The sequence below is a fragment of the Amborella trichopoda genome, chromosome 6, assembly GCF_054954075.1.
Source record: "Amborella trichopoda isolate Santa Cruz 75 chromosome 6, AtrichopodaSantaCruz75HAP2 v2.0, whole genome shotgun sequence".
Classification (NCBI taxonomy): domain Eukaryota; kingdom Viridiplantae; phylum Streptophyta; class Magnoliopsida; order Amborellales; family Amborellaceae; genus Amborella; species Amborella trichopoda.
In genome coordinates, this window is record NC_142341.1 from 595,743 (window position 1) to 612,846 (window position 17,104).

General features: G+C 34.9%; 1 protein-coding gene and 1 pseudogene across 2 annotated transcripts; one reads left to right on the plus strand and one right to left on the minus strand.

The window, feature by feature from the left end:
* The first annotated feature begins 3,688 nt into the window (after positions 1-3,688).
* On the plus strand, positions 3,689-9,526 carry LOC110007277 (beta-glucosidase 32-like; annotated as a pseudogene). The gene is made up of 10 exons (XR_002280955.2): positions 3,689-3,885; positions 3,961-4,077; positions 4,179-4,237; positions 4,447-4,518; positions 5,918-6,005; positions 6,696-6,951; positions 7,317-7,389; positions 7,620-7,714; positions 7,921-8,018; positions 9,092-9,526. The product of XR_002280955.2 is annotated as a beta-glucosidase 32-like (transcript).
* Positions 9,527-10,698: 1,172 nt separating this feature from the next.
* Positions 10,699-15,675, minus strand: CXIP1 (CAX interacting protein 1). Its single transcript, XM_006844698.4, has 3 exons — positions 15,361-15,675; positions 14,619-14,888; positions 10,699-10,978 (listed from the first exon to the last, which is right to left on the minus strand). The coding sequence occupies exons 1-3, from the start codon at positions 15,569-15,571 to the stop codon at positions 10,923-10,925; spliced, it is 537 nt and encodes a 178-aa protein (XP_006844761.2). The 5' UTR covers positions 15,572-15,675; the 3' UTR covers positions 10,699-10,922.
* Positions 15,676-17,104: the final 1,429 nt, after the last annotated feature.

Below are 17,104 nucleotides of genomic sequence, written 5' to 3' on the forward strand. Positions count from 1 at the left end.
ATTCTAATCAATAAAGTTCTGACTGGGAGGTAACCCCCACACCTCCCCGAGAGTTCACACTCTCAAAATGCATACTCTCAATGTCTCAAGTACTTGAGGTATATGCATATTGGCCCCCGTGCGTTAAACACTCAAATTCAGTATCTCTCTAATTCCCACTGAGCGTAAAACTATTGGCTTCAAGGCCTTGAAATGCCACATAGCCAACATTCTCCCACTTGGCCTTTTGAGGCCTTATTACTAATTTTTTCTCATTCTTATACATAATGAAATAATTCAAAACATCCATTCTCTAGCATAAAAGCAATACTCATATCAAGCAAGGAAGCAAGTTTCAACAACTAAGTTAACTTTCTCAATCTCTTATCATGCACAAGCATAAACTATTGTATGCTCCATAAGCATAGTCAATCAACATGGCCCATTAACAAAATCAATAATCATGAATCAATAAAAGCAAGTGTGGTCAAACATACGCAATCGTAAGAGCAAATTGTCATGAACTCTTTCTATGTCTGGTGTATATCATAAATCACATTTTAAATGTCATGTTTGATCTCATTCATGCACGTATTTAATTAAATATCATGCAGCTTATGTGTCAGCATTTCACATCATACTCATGTCAATGAGTTTTTGACACCTTTCACTCCTTAAAACCTAGGTTAATAAGCATTTTACTTAAAGCCCTTAGCTCTATGTTTTATTTTCCATTAAGTCCAAATTCATGTTTACACTTATGCCCATGATTTTTGAATAATTTGTGAAAGTTAATAAAAGACAAGGATATGTACATAAATGTAATATGAGACACCTATACAGGTGAATAAAAGATCTTATGATACCATCAATAGGATTTCAACAACATTAAAGTTTCACATGGGTCAAGCTCATAAGATGATGCCACATAAAATATATTTACATGTCTCAAATTCATATGTTGATAATAATATACATAAATTAATTTTCAAAATCCCATGGCTTCATACATGCTAAAAATGACACATCTGAGCAAAAAAAAGCATACGACTTAAATCAAATTTAAGTTATAACAATATATAACACTTTATATAACAAGATAACATGTTATAACATAATACCAACAAAAGAACTAATGACAAATAGGTCTCTATATGAATAGGACATCAACATGATGTCATATATGAGTGGGGAGGTGGGGGTGGCACGTGGCATCCCTATGGCCACTTGGGCTCTATGTGGCATCTCATAAGATGTCTTTGTTTGGAATTTATGTCAAACAAATTTGAAATTCTCATTTTTTATAATTTAAAATTGTATTTTTTTTTTCAAAAATCCCAAAATTATCTAAATGATTTTTTAACATCATTACACATTTTCTCATCAATATAAAATATATTCTCATCAATTATAGATTAATTTGGACCAAAGGTAAATGAGATATCTAAACTTCTAATACTAGTCGAAGTTTAGAAGTTTTACAGGTGTCTCAAGCCGACCTAATGGACCTATGCTCCACAGTCTATGGCATGCATACATAATTTGTCACATCAAATCGCTGAGCCAGAGCTTTCCGTCACTGGGAGTTCAATGGATTACTGGTACACCCCTGTGGGACATGTTCCTGCTCAATACATGGGTCCTCTCAAAGCACATGTACACTAGTTCTTTTAAGTCAGATAATACTATAGAAGAATGGCTTCCCCATACGACTGTGGGTGCACATGTCATGGAACGGTCTTGTTTCAAGATACATGCTCATGTCCCATAAGCTGACCATTCCATACAGGACGAATACTCTTTTAAACACTCAGGTTCCATTATCTCAATTGGATTCTCCAAGCCCTGGCTTACCACATTAACTATGAGTCATTCTAATCAATAAAGTCATGACTGAGAGGTAACACTCACACTTCATCAAGAGTTCACACTCTCAAAACGCATACTCTCAATACCTCAATTACTCGGGGTATAAGAATATGGGCCCCAGTGCACCAAGCACCCAGATTCAATCTCTCTCTAACTTCCATAAACGCAAGACTATTGGTTTTAAGGCCTTAAAAGGCCACATAGCCAACATAAACCTCCACGCTTTGATGCGAATTGTTGTCTTAATCAATTAAAAGTTGAAATCTATTTCATGGAACTATCAACGACAAAAGCTAGCTATGCATTACTACATTAAATACCCCCTTCTTCTTTTATGTAGTGTGTTGTGCTGTTGCCGTAATCAATTAAAAGTTGAAATCTATTTTCATGGAACTATCAACAACAAAGGCTCGCTACGCATTACTACATGAAATACCCCCTTCTTCTTTTTTTGTTGCGTGTTGTACGCCGAGATGTTGATGGATCCAATCATCTCTGTTTCAAATTTTTATTTGTGTTATTAGCTTTTACATATTTTCTCTTTTGAAAAAAAGTCAACTCATTAGCTTTTATATATTTTCTCTTTTGAAAAAAGTCAACTCAGTTTTGTAAAACTTATAGGGGGTTTTATTTTTGTTTTTAATCATATAATATGAAAATATTTTTTCATAATTTTTAATCATATTTATTATAATATTATAATTAATAATTATACATTGATAATCAATTATTCTATTTATTGCGTTGTTTGAATTATATATTGGAAAAAGTTTATATAGAGCCGAGGCTCTAAACAATCAAATTAGAACCCACCTCAAAAATTTCATTAGAAGAGATTGTTTTGATGCCCAAATATCGTCAAATTGATCATCTTGATATCAAAATACATAGACATGAGAAAAAATAGATTTCAATTTTTGAAAATAGTACATCTTATAACGCATTTTGGACTGTCAATTTTCAAGATTTTCAAATTTTCATAGAACCGCTTGATCTACACTATATTTGAGGCTTTAAATTTTATAATTAAAGATTGCCGTTCAAAAAACAAATTAAAATTAAAGATGAAAATATATTTTACGGCTATCACAAAGATTTCCAGTATTGAAATTGCATTTCTCGACACTATTTGAAGGTAGGCTCTAATTTGATTGTTTTGAGCTTCGGATCTATGCAAACCGTAACCTTATAAATTATGTATTATATTATATTTTCTTATAGTTGTATATAAGATTTTTTAATTAGATGGTATTATAAAAAAAATTAAATATTTTTTTATTTGTACAGTCAAGTAATGATAAAATATAAACTAACCATTTCAGTTTTAGTATATAATATTACAATTAGTTAGGTTGTGATACCTCTGGATGAGTAAAGCGGAACTAATAAATGTTTGATACTTTGATGTGATCCTAATTTCATTTGATATGAAAAGTTTTTTTTGGATTCTTATAATATGAAAGTGTTTTTTAAATATTTTTAAATTATTTGATGCAATAATATAATATTATATTTTAATTAATAATTATACAAACATCCAAACATGAAAAGAACGTTTCAATATTCACTTATTTTTACAAAGTAATGACAGTACATAATGCATCACTCCTAATTTTTTTTAAGAACTAAAAAAATATTATTTTTTATTATTTATAGTGATTTTTCGAAAAAAAAATTGAGACAAAAATTATTAATTCAGCCAATTTTTTTTATCCAATCCACCGATCTACGGATCCGACGTCATGTATGGGTGGAGGTCAATTCGAATGACGGAACCGATTTTTTAAACCTTATACGAACTATGGAGTACGTTCCGTTGAGGTTTGGAGCGATTTCCATCTCTTTACATTTCCATATCCTTTGGGTGCATATTATGAGCCACAGGTTTGAAGGCAACACAACACAGCAGGAAAGAGAGAGATGGAAAGGCTCTCCTTTCTCTCTCCTCAGATTCAAGCCTCTCTTTCTCTCTCTCATCTCACAAGAGACCACTTCCCTCCTGCCTTTCTATTTGGTGCGGCCACTTCTTCATTGCAGGCTGGTACCTCTATCTCTCACACACACTGCACCCACCTCTAATTTTCTCATTTCGACTCTCTCTCCCTTGTGCAGGTGGAGGGTGCAGCACAAGAGGATGGGAAAAAACCCAGTATTGAAGAGACATTTACAGATGGAATACCTGGTTGGGATAAAATTAAAGTGGCCGCTGATCAATATCACAAGTATAAGGTATTCTGTTTTATGTGCTCTTTTGCTTTCTTCAATGGCAATGGCAATGGCAATGGCCTTATGAAAGACAACAAATAGAGAACGAATTTGGTGGTTTCCAGGAAGATGTGAAGTTATGCATGAGATGGGTTTTCCATAGCCTGGCCTAGGCTCATTCCTGGTAATGATCATGATCATAGTAGATGAAATCAATGGTTTTCTTTCTTCTTTTCGAGGCGATTAATCGATGCTTATATTTTTTAAAATAACAAAAGAAGGTTTTTCCTTTATTTATTTTTCCTTTTTTTTTTGTTTGGAGATTCATATATGTGGCTATTTTAGAAAAAAACTGGTGTGGAAGGAATGAAATGTTGGGGCTTTGGATTGCAGATGGACGTGGAGCTGTGAATCCACTGGGGTTAAAATACTACAACAGTCTCCTTGATGAGCTCCACAGCCATGGTAACCCTCTCTTTCTCTCTGTTGATGAAATCGTTAGCCATGGCAACTGTCTCCCTACAATAAGATCCTCACTACCCCACACCCTGGTGTAGAGGGGCTCAGCCAAAATCGGAGCCAGGTTGGAGCTGGGATTTTTTTTGTTTTTTGTTTTTTAGGTAAATCACCTATTTTTGTATTTTTTTTCAATAAAAAAATAAAGCTAACGTACAGGCTCATAATTGTATAACTCTTCAGCAGAGCGAATTGTGCAGCTTCATTTGGTAAAAAAAAAAAAAAAAAACTATAAAGTACCATTTTTTAGTTAGAAAAAGTTTATATAAGGATGCAACCTTATAATGTAGAACTACGGATGCACCTAAAAATTCATTGGAAAAGGTAGTTTTAATGTTGAAAAACCCTTTGATTGATCATGTGGACATCGAGATGTATGACCATGAAAAATAAAAAGATTTTAAGTCTCCAAAATAGTGTATTTTACGACATATTATCTACACAGTCCATTTTCAAGATAATCTTAATTATACTTTATATCAAAATTATATAGCATAGTAAGATTTGAAGGTGTACCTTACCTCTACAGCTACATATGCATCTGTATACCAACTGCACCCTTTTTAGTTTGGCTAGGCTCTAAACAATCAAATTAGAGCCTACCTTCAAATATTATCGAGAAATGTGGTTTCAATACTAGAAATATTTGTGTTAAAATATATTTTCATCTTTATTTATAAAGTTTAAAGCTTCAAAAATAGTGTAGATCGACATATCTATGAAAACTTGAAGAATGGGTTAGCCCTGGCCCACGACTGGACTGGATCACTAGAGAGTCGGTATGAAGGAGCCCTTAATCCTTGACTCAATAGCCTGGCCCTGGCCTTGACCCAGTTCAAGCACGACCTAATTGAATTCACAAAAGAAAACATTTCAAAAAAAGACAAAAAAAATAGAGCAAATAATAGGGCACGGCTAGCCATGGCTTTAGCCAAGGTGGCTTGACCCTTGGAAAATTCTTGAGCCCTGAAGCCGCCCTGGCCAACTCTTGGGTCCCGGGTCTAGGCTTATCAGAATAGGCCTCTCGGCCCATTTCTAACCCTACTTGTGTTGGAGCTAATTCTGTGCCTCTCATTACTTATTCAGTTTAGCCAACCTTAGTCTGCCCAACCTAACCCTATTCAATGACACTCTTACAACCATCCATTTTGAAATTTAAGAGACAAGAGTAATTGTAACCTCCTTGTACAAAAGATAAATGGTCTCTTTATATGCAATCCCCTTCTTTTGGATTTTTTAGTTAGCAACTTCAGTTACTCAACGTGTTGGCTCGGAAATGAATCCCTATTGCATGTTACTTGTGCCTTAGTTTTCTAATTGCATATTTGGATGCTTCTAAATTCTATAGGGATTGCCGCACATGTAACCCTCTACCACTTCGATTTGCCCCGGTCACTTCAAGACAAGTATGGAGGATGGATAAACCCAAGAATAATGTAAGCCTTCCACTTCTCTCTCTCTAAATTCATCATCACCATCATCCAAGCCTTATCCTAATTATTTGAGATTGGGTTATTTTCTCTCAGTATTCATCATCATCATCCGATCTTTTCTCTCAATATTGTTTTCCAAAGTTTGTTATATAGTGTTCTGCTCAATGACTATAGTTTGAAATATTATTTTGTTATAGTTTTGTTTATCGATAGGGTATAGATGCATTCAGGGGCATACCTATTATAGCGAGTCCGCACTCTCAAAATCCATCGTGCAGATGGATTTTGGATGCAATGTTTTGCAGGTCCATCATTTAGACCACCACGATCATGAATATAATGAAAATAAAATAATAATAATGACAATAGCAATGATAATAGGTTTAACTTTAAAAAATTAAAATAATAAGCTCTAAGTGGTCTATTTTCTACATTTTTCTTGGACCGCTCATTTTAATTCTTCAAAGATCATAAGTTCTAAACAACTTTCGAGCTCTATATTCATGGACTGAGTAAATAATTCGAAAACCAATTGAGGTGCATGACTGATGACTCCCACGACATCCTACACACTTCTCTTTTCTTTTTTTTGAGTATTTCAGTTTCCAATTTGAACTATACTACATCTCAATCAATTTCCTATCTGATTAATATGGACAAACAATCTCACTTTTTTTATGTTTTCCTTATCAGTTAGGACTTCACCGCATATGCAGAAGCTTGTTTTCGAGAATTCGGGGACCGGGTAGTGGCTTGGAGCACCTTCAATGAGCCCAATTTTTTCACAGGCGCTGGCTATGATGTGGGTCTTATCGCACCATATCGTGGCTCGTTTCCTTTATTTTCTAGTTGCTCAGAGGGAAACTCTTCAGCAGATGGTTACCTTGCTGCTCATAACGTGCTATTATCACATGCAAATGCTGTTGAGTTATACAGAGAAAAATACCAGGTTCTTTTTCTTCTTTGCAAATCTCGTTGTACATTTCTAATTATAGATCTTCTAGAAAGACTGGAATTACTTTTTCTGGGTGCAAGCTTCACTGAATTTGGTAAAGTTGCACTGCAAATGCATGCTGGAAAATCCAGTTCTGGCACCAGAAACCCTTATAATAGGCAAATATATATTTGCCTATAATTAGAATTTTGAAGATCGAAAAATGGTACAGATTTGGAAATTTTGTGAAGATTTGAATTGGAGTATCTGAAAAAACATGGTACAGATGGACCATTATTAGCGTTTGAAAAAATGGAGCATCTGCAAAAACATGGTGAAGATGGACCATTATTAACATTTGAAATCTATTTTTTCTTCAGATCCATGATCATTGAGGTGGAGATGATTGATTTACTGTCAGTTCTTGGGAATTTCAGTCCATTGGAAGAAGAGGTAATTCTCATATCTCTTATGTGATGAGGCCCTGATTTTGTTGCATGTACGGCTGCTAACAGACCCGGCTCTGGCCAGGAGCCATACATAGCCCGAGCCCAACCCAATCTTTTTAAAATTAAGCTCGAGCCTGGCCGGAGCCCGAAACAATTTTGTCAAGCTCAATGCAAGCCCTGTCGCAGTATACTTATTTGTACTACTGACTGATATATATTTTCATGTGGTTGAAGTGGAACCAACCAGCTTTTCCCTTCAGCAATGAGTGACATGTTGGAATACTTCAAGCAGTCTTACAAAGATGTCAAGATCTTTATACATGAAAATGGTAAAGCCCTACACATCTCTCTCTCTCTCTCATGGGTTCGAAGATTAACCACATTAGCGTGTCTCTCTATCTCTTTTGGAAGGATCACCAAAACCCTAAAAATGGACGTTATATAATGTGATTGAAGGAAAAGAAACTAGGTTTTTCAAACCGCTAATAAAGATTTTGCTATTTGTTTAATGAAACAATTTATAATTTCTCCCCAGGGTCATGGTGATACCCCTCCTCCTCTTGAGAACGGAGACGATGATCCTAGGGTTCAGTATTTGCAATCGTACTTGGAAGCCTTGCTCACCTCTATAAGGTACACTCATTAAATTCTAACCTGAAGGTTAAAAGGTTTTCACTTGCATTCTACTTGACCAATGCGTAATCGAAATTCAGTTTCTTCTGTAGTGTGAAAATAATGTTAAAGAAAAAAAACAGTTTTTTTGAAAGTCTTAGTGAGAATGAAGGCCATGACTTTTAATTGGGATTTATGGGGCCCTGGTGGTTATAAGCCGATATATCAATCATCGTACCTTTCTTTTGTGCGTGATAGTGGGAATTGAAGGCCCTTGCCCCTTTGGGAATGGAGTCTAAGACTTCTTTATGGGTCATTGGAGGCACTACTGCCATGACCTCAGCCCATTTCCAAAATGTGGATCAATATGCCTCGGTTTGGCTAATTCAAGGGAATTGTTTGTGTGCATTTAAAAACCAAAAATAAAATATAAAATATGTGCTCTAAGATCTATTTAAAATATTTCAATGCAAATGATACGTTTTTGAGATTTCGAATATCATGGATGTGGTTCTAAAATTTTTTAATGTTGCGTAGGTATTTTTAGCAAATTTTGAATATATCTGGGGCACTCATTGAAGTGCAATTCACATCAAATTATTTTGCAAGCAAAACCCGAAGACCTCAAACTTCAGCAAAAGCAAATTGAATCTCATAAACACCGGTCTAGGAACGAGCCATTCATATTGACTGATGTATCCCATAACCTTTTTTTCTAAACATTGGTATGAATCAAGGGGAAAGAGTTGATCGATTTTCTGATCAGGAACCGCTTGATTGGAAAGATCACCCAATTATTCAGTTTAGTTTCTCTTCTATAGCATTTTTTTATTTTTTTGGAAGCGACTCTCAGCTATAGCATTGTTACCTTCACATTCAAATTCTAAGTAAATTGAAAATCGGCCAAAACTTTAGCACAAACCCATCAGGGAAGAAGAAATCAACCAAAATTTACGACAGTTGAACTCCATTTGTTACTACTAAGGTTATAACTTTCTCAAAAAGCCAATTTCAACTGCACATCTTGGTGATGGTGCTTTCAGAACTTGATCTTCAATGCCTGACTTGCAAATATACCCTCTCTTTTCATGCAGGTGGATCAAATGTTGAAGGGTATTTTGTATGGTCTTTTGTGGACTGTTTTGAGTATGCATTTCTAAAGACATTTGGTCTTTACTACGTGGATTTTGAAGAGAGAGACATCAAAAGGTACCCCACCCCATCGTCTATATGGTACTCAAACTTCCTTCATGGAAAGGAGGGAAGCAAAGTTAAGAGGACAGAGACGTGTGTACCAAACAGAGCTTTCATCCTATATGAGGTGATAGTCCAAAGCAAAGAACTCCAATGCTCCACTTCACAGTGATGAACAAGATTTCAAATAAAAGTTAACCTTTGTTATGGCTTCAAACTTTGTTAGGCTTTTTTTATAACGATTTCAAACTTTGTTAGGCTTCTTCTGCAATGGAGATGCCATGTTTTGTATCAACTTTAGACTATGATTTATGGGATAGTTGTCTTGAGGAGGATATGGTGTTTATGGGTTCTCGCTATGATATCTTGCAGATTGAACTTATATCTTGTTGGATGTAGACTGAAAGTTATCTTGTTGGATATAGGGTGAAATATAGCATTCGTATCTTGTTCTCATCCCTTATGTAAAAAGGGATAAGAACCTCTCTCTTGTGTGTGCCTATATCCGCACGCATGTATGCATGTTTGTGTGAGAGAGAGGGGGAGAGAGATTCTTGAAAAGCCTACGTGAGATAGAGATAGAGAGAGAGAACGGGCGAGAGAGAGATCATCCTATAAATGTCCGAGAGAAAGAGGGAGAAGGATTCTCATCTTCATCATCATTCGAGCTTTATTTCAAATAGTTGAAGTCAGCTACACAAATATTTTTCCACCATTCTGTTCTACAAAGGATCATTCCCTCAGTAAGAGGGTAAGTCGTCATATCTTTTCTCGTTACTTTCTTCGATGTCCAAAAATGTCTATAAGAAAGAGAGGGGGATCCAATATTAGGACAGCCTATGTGAGAGAGGGAGAGGTTATTCTATAAACATCTGAGTAAGGGAGAGTGATCCAATTCTAGGAAAGCCTATGAAAGAGATAGCGATCCAATTCCAGGAAAGCCTATGAGAGACTACGAGAGAGAGTGTGTGAGAGAGAGTTTTTTTTTAACACAGTCAATATACATAAGGTCCAAGAGATCTTTGAGTAAAGTTCAGGAATACCAGATATAAACTAGAGGCTATCTGCCTGCTTACCAATTAGCCCTGTAATAATTCCTGCAAGGAAAATGTTTCCATAGCCCATGGGCTTATGCTACAGCATCGACCCGAGCTTTTTTGGACTGGAATTTTGCACATCTTTGGATAGAAAAAGAAAATTGATATTTTCTTGAAGGCCTAGATCCATCGGCCATCAATTGGATGGCTCGCGGTAACAAAAGATGGCGGACTCATTTTGAACTTCGATTTTATTTGAATTAAAAAAATTGGATCGCCTATGTAGATGGCTTGAGTCAAACTTTGGGTTCCACCATATCCCTCTAACTCAACGCGAATGGGCATATGCTACAGTATAAGCTAGTTCACGTACAGGATCTTTTTCCTCCTAAATTATATTACAAAGCAAGGTATATATGACGTCAAATCTTTTCAAACATGCAGCAAAGAGAATGGAAGTAGGTTCCAAGTTAAAAAAGGAAAAGAACTGTTCAAGTTAAAATGCTTATACAAATGAAGATTCAAACTATACAACAGCAAAGAGAAGCCCACCCCTACAAATATAATGCCAAGTACAGTTATAGCAAATGAATAATCTATACAAAGCCTATAATAACGGATGGAATTCTCGGGTTAAGAACATGCATATTTTAACAGTTCGAAAAGAACTGACAAAACTTGGCCAACTCATTCATCATGAACACATTGCTTTCTCCAATAGCTCTTGCAATTCCCCATTTTTATATGCCTCTGTCAAGAATACCATAATTCAGGAAAATAATGGTGGCACTAACCACATATACACATTTAGTTGGTAAGCATAGATTAAAAAACTTATAGAATAATAGTAATACAAGGTGACCTTTCTATATGTCTCCACAAGCATATAATTTATATGTCAAGAGTCATCCAGCCGAACAATCTTGATCACATGCTTAATTATGAGCTGATAACAATGCATACATTAATTATAACCAACCACGGTCTATAAAAATGTCCACAGAGACACACAGAAAGGTTTTCCATAATAATATTGAAGCTTGAGGATTCAACTGTTCAGGTCCAGCAAAGTGACCAACACCAGGTTGTGTTTTCAAGAAACAGGGGGATTTGTAGTATAGAAATGGGAACAGATTAGAATTGGATTTTACCCCAAAGAAGTTACTATACATATTCAATTACACATACCCAATAAAGTGGGAAGAGATTAGAGTTGGATTTTACGCAAACAAGTTACCATACATATTCAATTACGCATACCCAACAAAGGTTTTTTTTTCGCTTTTTTTAAAGCCATACTAGATAAGCTGCTCACCACCACGAAATTTCAGAATGACTTAAAGAACTCAGTTTGGCATCTAGACATGCATTGTTTCTCCAGGGGTTATGTTTATTTACATTCAAAATGACTTAGGGCACGTTAAGAAAGGGTATTGAAACTGCCAACACCTACCCCCATTCAAGAATAGATTTGGGAAGAGTCCCCCAGCCCCTTTCTTTTTCTATTTCATGGAAATGCATTGGGAAGCCACAGCTATCGCATTTGTGATTTCAACAGGCCGCTCTCCCAAACCCAGCCATAAATGCAGGTTGCTTTATCTCCTTTTATTTGCAAGTGACGATTTCATATTTCTTAAATAATCAACCATGATTAAGGGCTGAATTTGCACATAAATCAATATATGTTTCGGCGAGAATTAGGAACCAAAACGGTATGTGTAAATCTACAGTACTCCACCCCAAAAAGCTTAATCATATAGAACTAATAAGTGGGCGTGAAGTTATATACATATGAAAATAAGGAATTAGTTACTAAGTGCAATGCATGTCAGTATTCAGCAATAACTAGAAATTATTACAAACAGGTGATATATTACGCATATAATGCATGTAAATGTAATATCTTCAAAACACTATTACTTGAGAATGAGGCAGGGGTCATGGTGGTAGTACCACCTGAGCCCATTTAAAGGTCATGGCCTCCATCCTCACTAACACTTTCAAAGAATTGAATCTTTCCAAAAACGGGTAAGGGCTTGTAATCCCTACTGATCTACTCAAAAAAAAAAAAAATCACTATTATTTAATAATGTAAGCATGCATTTATATAACAATGTGGAGCATAGCATGCTAAGAGGATCATCATAGAACTTCTACTTCCTTTGTAATTTATACTATGTCCTATTTTTTTAATCTTCATTCTTCAAAAATTCAAAAATATGAACTCACCAAAATGATTTGCAAGAATTTCCTTAAGTAAAAAGCCGAAAAGATGTCAATGTAATATGAATGAGATGGTTGATTGTTTCAAGAAAGAGGCAAAAGAAGTTTTAGGAGAATCTTGAGGGAAATGAAACTTCAATAAGGAAACTTAGGGGTGGAATGATGAGGTTCAGAAAGCCATTAGTGAAAAACGATCATGTTATAAAACTTGACAGTATAATAGAAATGATCAAAACTTAGAAAAATATAAAAATGCTAAGAAAAATGCTAAACAAATAGTAAGTAAAGCTAAATTTAAGGCATAAGATAATCTATATAATAAACTGAAAACAAGATAAGGTGAAAAATATGTCTTCAAATTAGCAAAAATAAAAGAGAAAAAGTGTAGGGATCTAAATCATATTAAATGCATTAAGAGTTAGGATCAAAGGGTCTTGGTGAAAGATGATGAGGTAAACGAAAGGTGGAGAGTTTATTTTCAAAAATTATTAAACGACGAACACAATGGGAACATAACGGTAGAAAGAACTGGTGATACAAATGAGGGGAGAGGTCATAGATATATTCGTAGGATTATGATGTCGGAAGTGAAAAAAACTTTAAAAAAGATGAAGATAGGAAAGGCTTTAGGATTAGATGGTATACCGATAGATAGGAAAAAGTATTGTGGTACCTATTTACAAGAACAAAGGAAATATACCAAATTGTGCGAACCATCGAGGGATAAAGCTTATAAGTCATACTACGAAACTTTGGGAGAGAGTGATTGAGCAACGACTAAGACATGAAACGAGTGTATCTAAAACCAATTTGATTTTAAGCCAGAAAAGTCGATAATTGATACTATTTTCCTACTTAGGCAACTGATTGAGAAGTTTAGGGCGAAGGGAAAAGACCTCCACGTGGTATTTATTGATCTAGATAAAGCTTATGATAGAGTACCTCGAGATTTGATTTGGTGGGTGTCAAAAAAGAAAAGAGTTTCAAGACACTACATCGACTTGGTGAGAGATATATATGATGGAGTGTTAACTAGTGTGCGAACAACTAGTGGAGAGTCGAGTGAGTTTTCAGTGACAATAGGTCTACATCAAGGGTCAATATTGAGCCTGTACCTCTTTGTCTTTGTTATGGATGACTTAACTAGGCACCTACAAGATGAGATACCATGGTGCATGTTGTTCGCAGATCACATAGTTCTAATCGATGAGACCCGAACGACGTCAACACAAAGTTAGAACTTTGGAGGGATGCTCTAGAATCCAAAGGTTTTAAAATTAGTTTTAAAATTAGCAGGACTAAGACAGAGTATATGGAATGCAAGTGTAGTAATAATATGAATAGAAACGAAGTAGTCAAGATTGATGGCTAGGAAGTACAAAAAAGACCACACTTTCGACATCTTGGGTCAATAATCCAAGAAAATAGAGGGACTGAGGAAGATGTCGCACAATAGAAATAGAGCTGGGTGCGCAAAGTGGATATGTGCAATTGGATTTTTATGTGATTGCCGCTACTAATGAAGTTGAAGGGCAAGTTCTATAGGACAGTTGTGAGACCAGTTTTGCTCTATGGGGCTGAATGTTGGGAGGACAAAAATACAACATACCTATAGAATGAATGTAGCGAAGATTAGGATATTGAGATGGATGAGTGGCAAGACAAGAAGAGATAGAATTCAAAATGAATCTATTCAGGAGAATTTAGGTGTGGCACCAATAAGTAATAAGATGAGAAAGAGTAGACTTAGGTGGGCTAGCCATGTGTGGCGCCGACCAAGTACAACACCTATTAGGAAGTGTGAGTTAGTTCAAGTGGAAGGAGTTAAAAAGGCAAGAGGTAAGCCCAAAGATGTGGTTGAAAGTAGTTCGAAAAGATATGGGGATTGGGGACATATGGTCTCAAAGAGGATATGGCCTTTAATAGAGCAGAATGACGGACCAGGATTTGTGGAGCCAACTCCAATTAATTGGAAAAAGACTATGATGATGATGAAAAGGCCGAAAAGATATTAGTTATTGAATGATTTTCCAAGTCAATAAATCATTTTATATCTCAGCAAATATTAGATTAAAAAAACATGCTGTTACAATTAATATCCATACTAGCAATGGAAACATGATGGAATATCAAGATGATTCAAACTTCGTTGAGTGAGGCATCTTACCAACTGTAATATCACAACCACCAAAAAATTCTCCATCGATATAAAGCTGAGGAAATGTTGGCCAGTTCGAGTACTCTTTCAATCCTTGACGCAACAATTCATTCTCGAGAATGTTGAAAGTTTCAAAGGGTACATTCAAAGACTTCAATATCTGCACAACTGTGTTGGAGAATCCACACATTGGGAAGTCCTTGGTCCCCTTCATAAATAGGACCACTTTGTGTGATGTAACAAATTTGTCCAAAGTAGACGTTAACTCAGGATTCAATGCTGAAGAGACATGAACAACATGTAATAAGCATATAGAATTTTTAAATAAACCAAAACCTAGAAAAACCTTTATATATTTAATATTTATTAATCATATATATATATATATATATATATATATATATATATATATATATATATATATATATATATATATATAACCAAATTTCATACTTCAAGCTTCAATAAGATAACAGGGAAAACAAGTTTCTTCCCAAATTAAACATTTGTAAAATCCTATATTCAGTGAATAAACCTCAATTCCATAAAGTTCTAAAATCTAGCCCTTTATGTGTCAAGCCCTAAGATTGTCCAACGGTTATGCAATTAAAATAGCATGGAATTGACTTCGAAGTAAGTCAGAATCAAAGTGTCCGATCTCAAGCTCAAACACAAGCAATCAACAACAGAGAAATGGAAATAGAAATCAATGAAGAAGAGAAATGAAACAGAAGATCAAATGTCTCCGCACCTGCAAAACATTGAACCGATACTCTGTTGCTCTCAGATGCCCCATGAACTGGAAACCCAGGGTTACTGAAGATTCCAGAGAACTTGATGGGAGGCGGCAGTGAACGAGGAGAGAGAGAGGAAAAGCGGCTTCTTTTGCTCAATCCCCCACTCTTCTTGAGAGAGAAAGAGGAGTTGAAGCATGGAAGAGTAAGAGAAGAAGAAAGAGACATCCTCAGAACGGAGGAGAGATAGAGAGAGAAAGGGCTTTATAGAGAGAGAGAGGCCTGAAGAAAAAGGCCCTAAATCTGGGTTTTCCTGAGGTTGAGCTGCTGTCAATTTCGTCCTAGAAATTCCCTTGTTTTTATATACGTGATGGAAGTTTCATCTCCCCTCCCTCTCTTTCTACCGCCGTTTAGAGAGAGAAACACAGCACACTCGTTAGCCAGGTATTACAGCATGCGGCCACAAGCATAAAAAATCCATATTAAAGATAGATGGATGCAAATAGGTCGTCCATCTAAAAAAAACTGAAACTAACTGTCCAATTATTTTTTTAATTCTTAAAAGTTATTTATGTTTTCATATTCCTGATCTATATGTCTTTAAAAATTAAGTCCAAAAATCCATTTCAAAAATAGCTTTTTCTCATTTCTATATTAACTCATAGAAACCATGTCTATTATATAATTAAGTGACAATTTTAATAGGAAAAAGTTTATATTAGGTTTACATATTAAAGTAAAATTGTATACAATGAGCTATTTACCTTTGGTACAAAGAGATCACAATTACTTACAATCATCCGATATGAAATATGATAGATTGGATATGTCACAAAGTTCGAAAAAAAAAAATTGAATTTTGAGAATGGCCAATGAAATAAATACAGCCAACCACCCAATTTCACATCCAATAATCAAGATTAATTATAATCATCGTGTACTAAAGGTAAATGGTCTCATTGTATATTTTCTCCCTTAAAATGTATATCTCTAAAATCCTTCGAAAAAGGTTGTTTTGATGTTGAAAAACCATCCAATTGATCATCTCGATATCGAGATATATAATTATGGAGAAAAAAAGAGATTTCAAGTCTTAAACAATGTACATCTTGCAACACGTTATATGAACCGTTCATGTGTATTTATAAATTAGACTTATTTTTTAAGTTAATAATTTTGTAGTTAGAGATAAAAATATATTTCCACACTATCCTATGAATTTTCGACACCAAAATTATATATCATAATACGTTTAGTCAATGTTTCCATCAGTTCTTATTTTTATCAAGCACACCCTTGTGAAAGGTCTGAATGCCCCAAATTTTACTACCAAATGCTTTATAAATAAAATAAGAAATAAATTCTCTAAGTGATCCGATCAAGATCAGATGCTCAAAAACTAAGTTGCGACATTATACCTGAAGTTATTTCAATCATCCATCCATATCAAACAGTTGGAATCACATGTCTATTATATGTAGGTGGTACCACACGCATACTTTTTCAATTTAGAAATTTAACTATTTTTTTTATCTTCAAAACTGAAATCTCAAAATAAAAATAACTATTATGATTTAAGATACTATTGAACGTTATGTATTAGAAATTATACGTGTATCTACGTGCCAAATACTCACAGACATCTATGTTGTTATAATATGAAAAAATATATAAAGAGACCATTTGCTTTTAATTAAAAGAGGTAATAATCGCTTTTGTCTTATAGATTTCAAATGAGGTGATTGTGAGTATATCATTGAC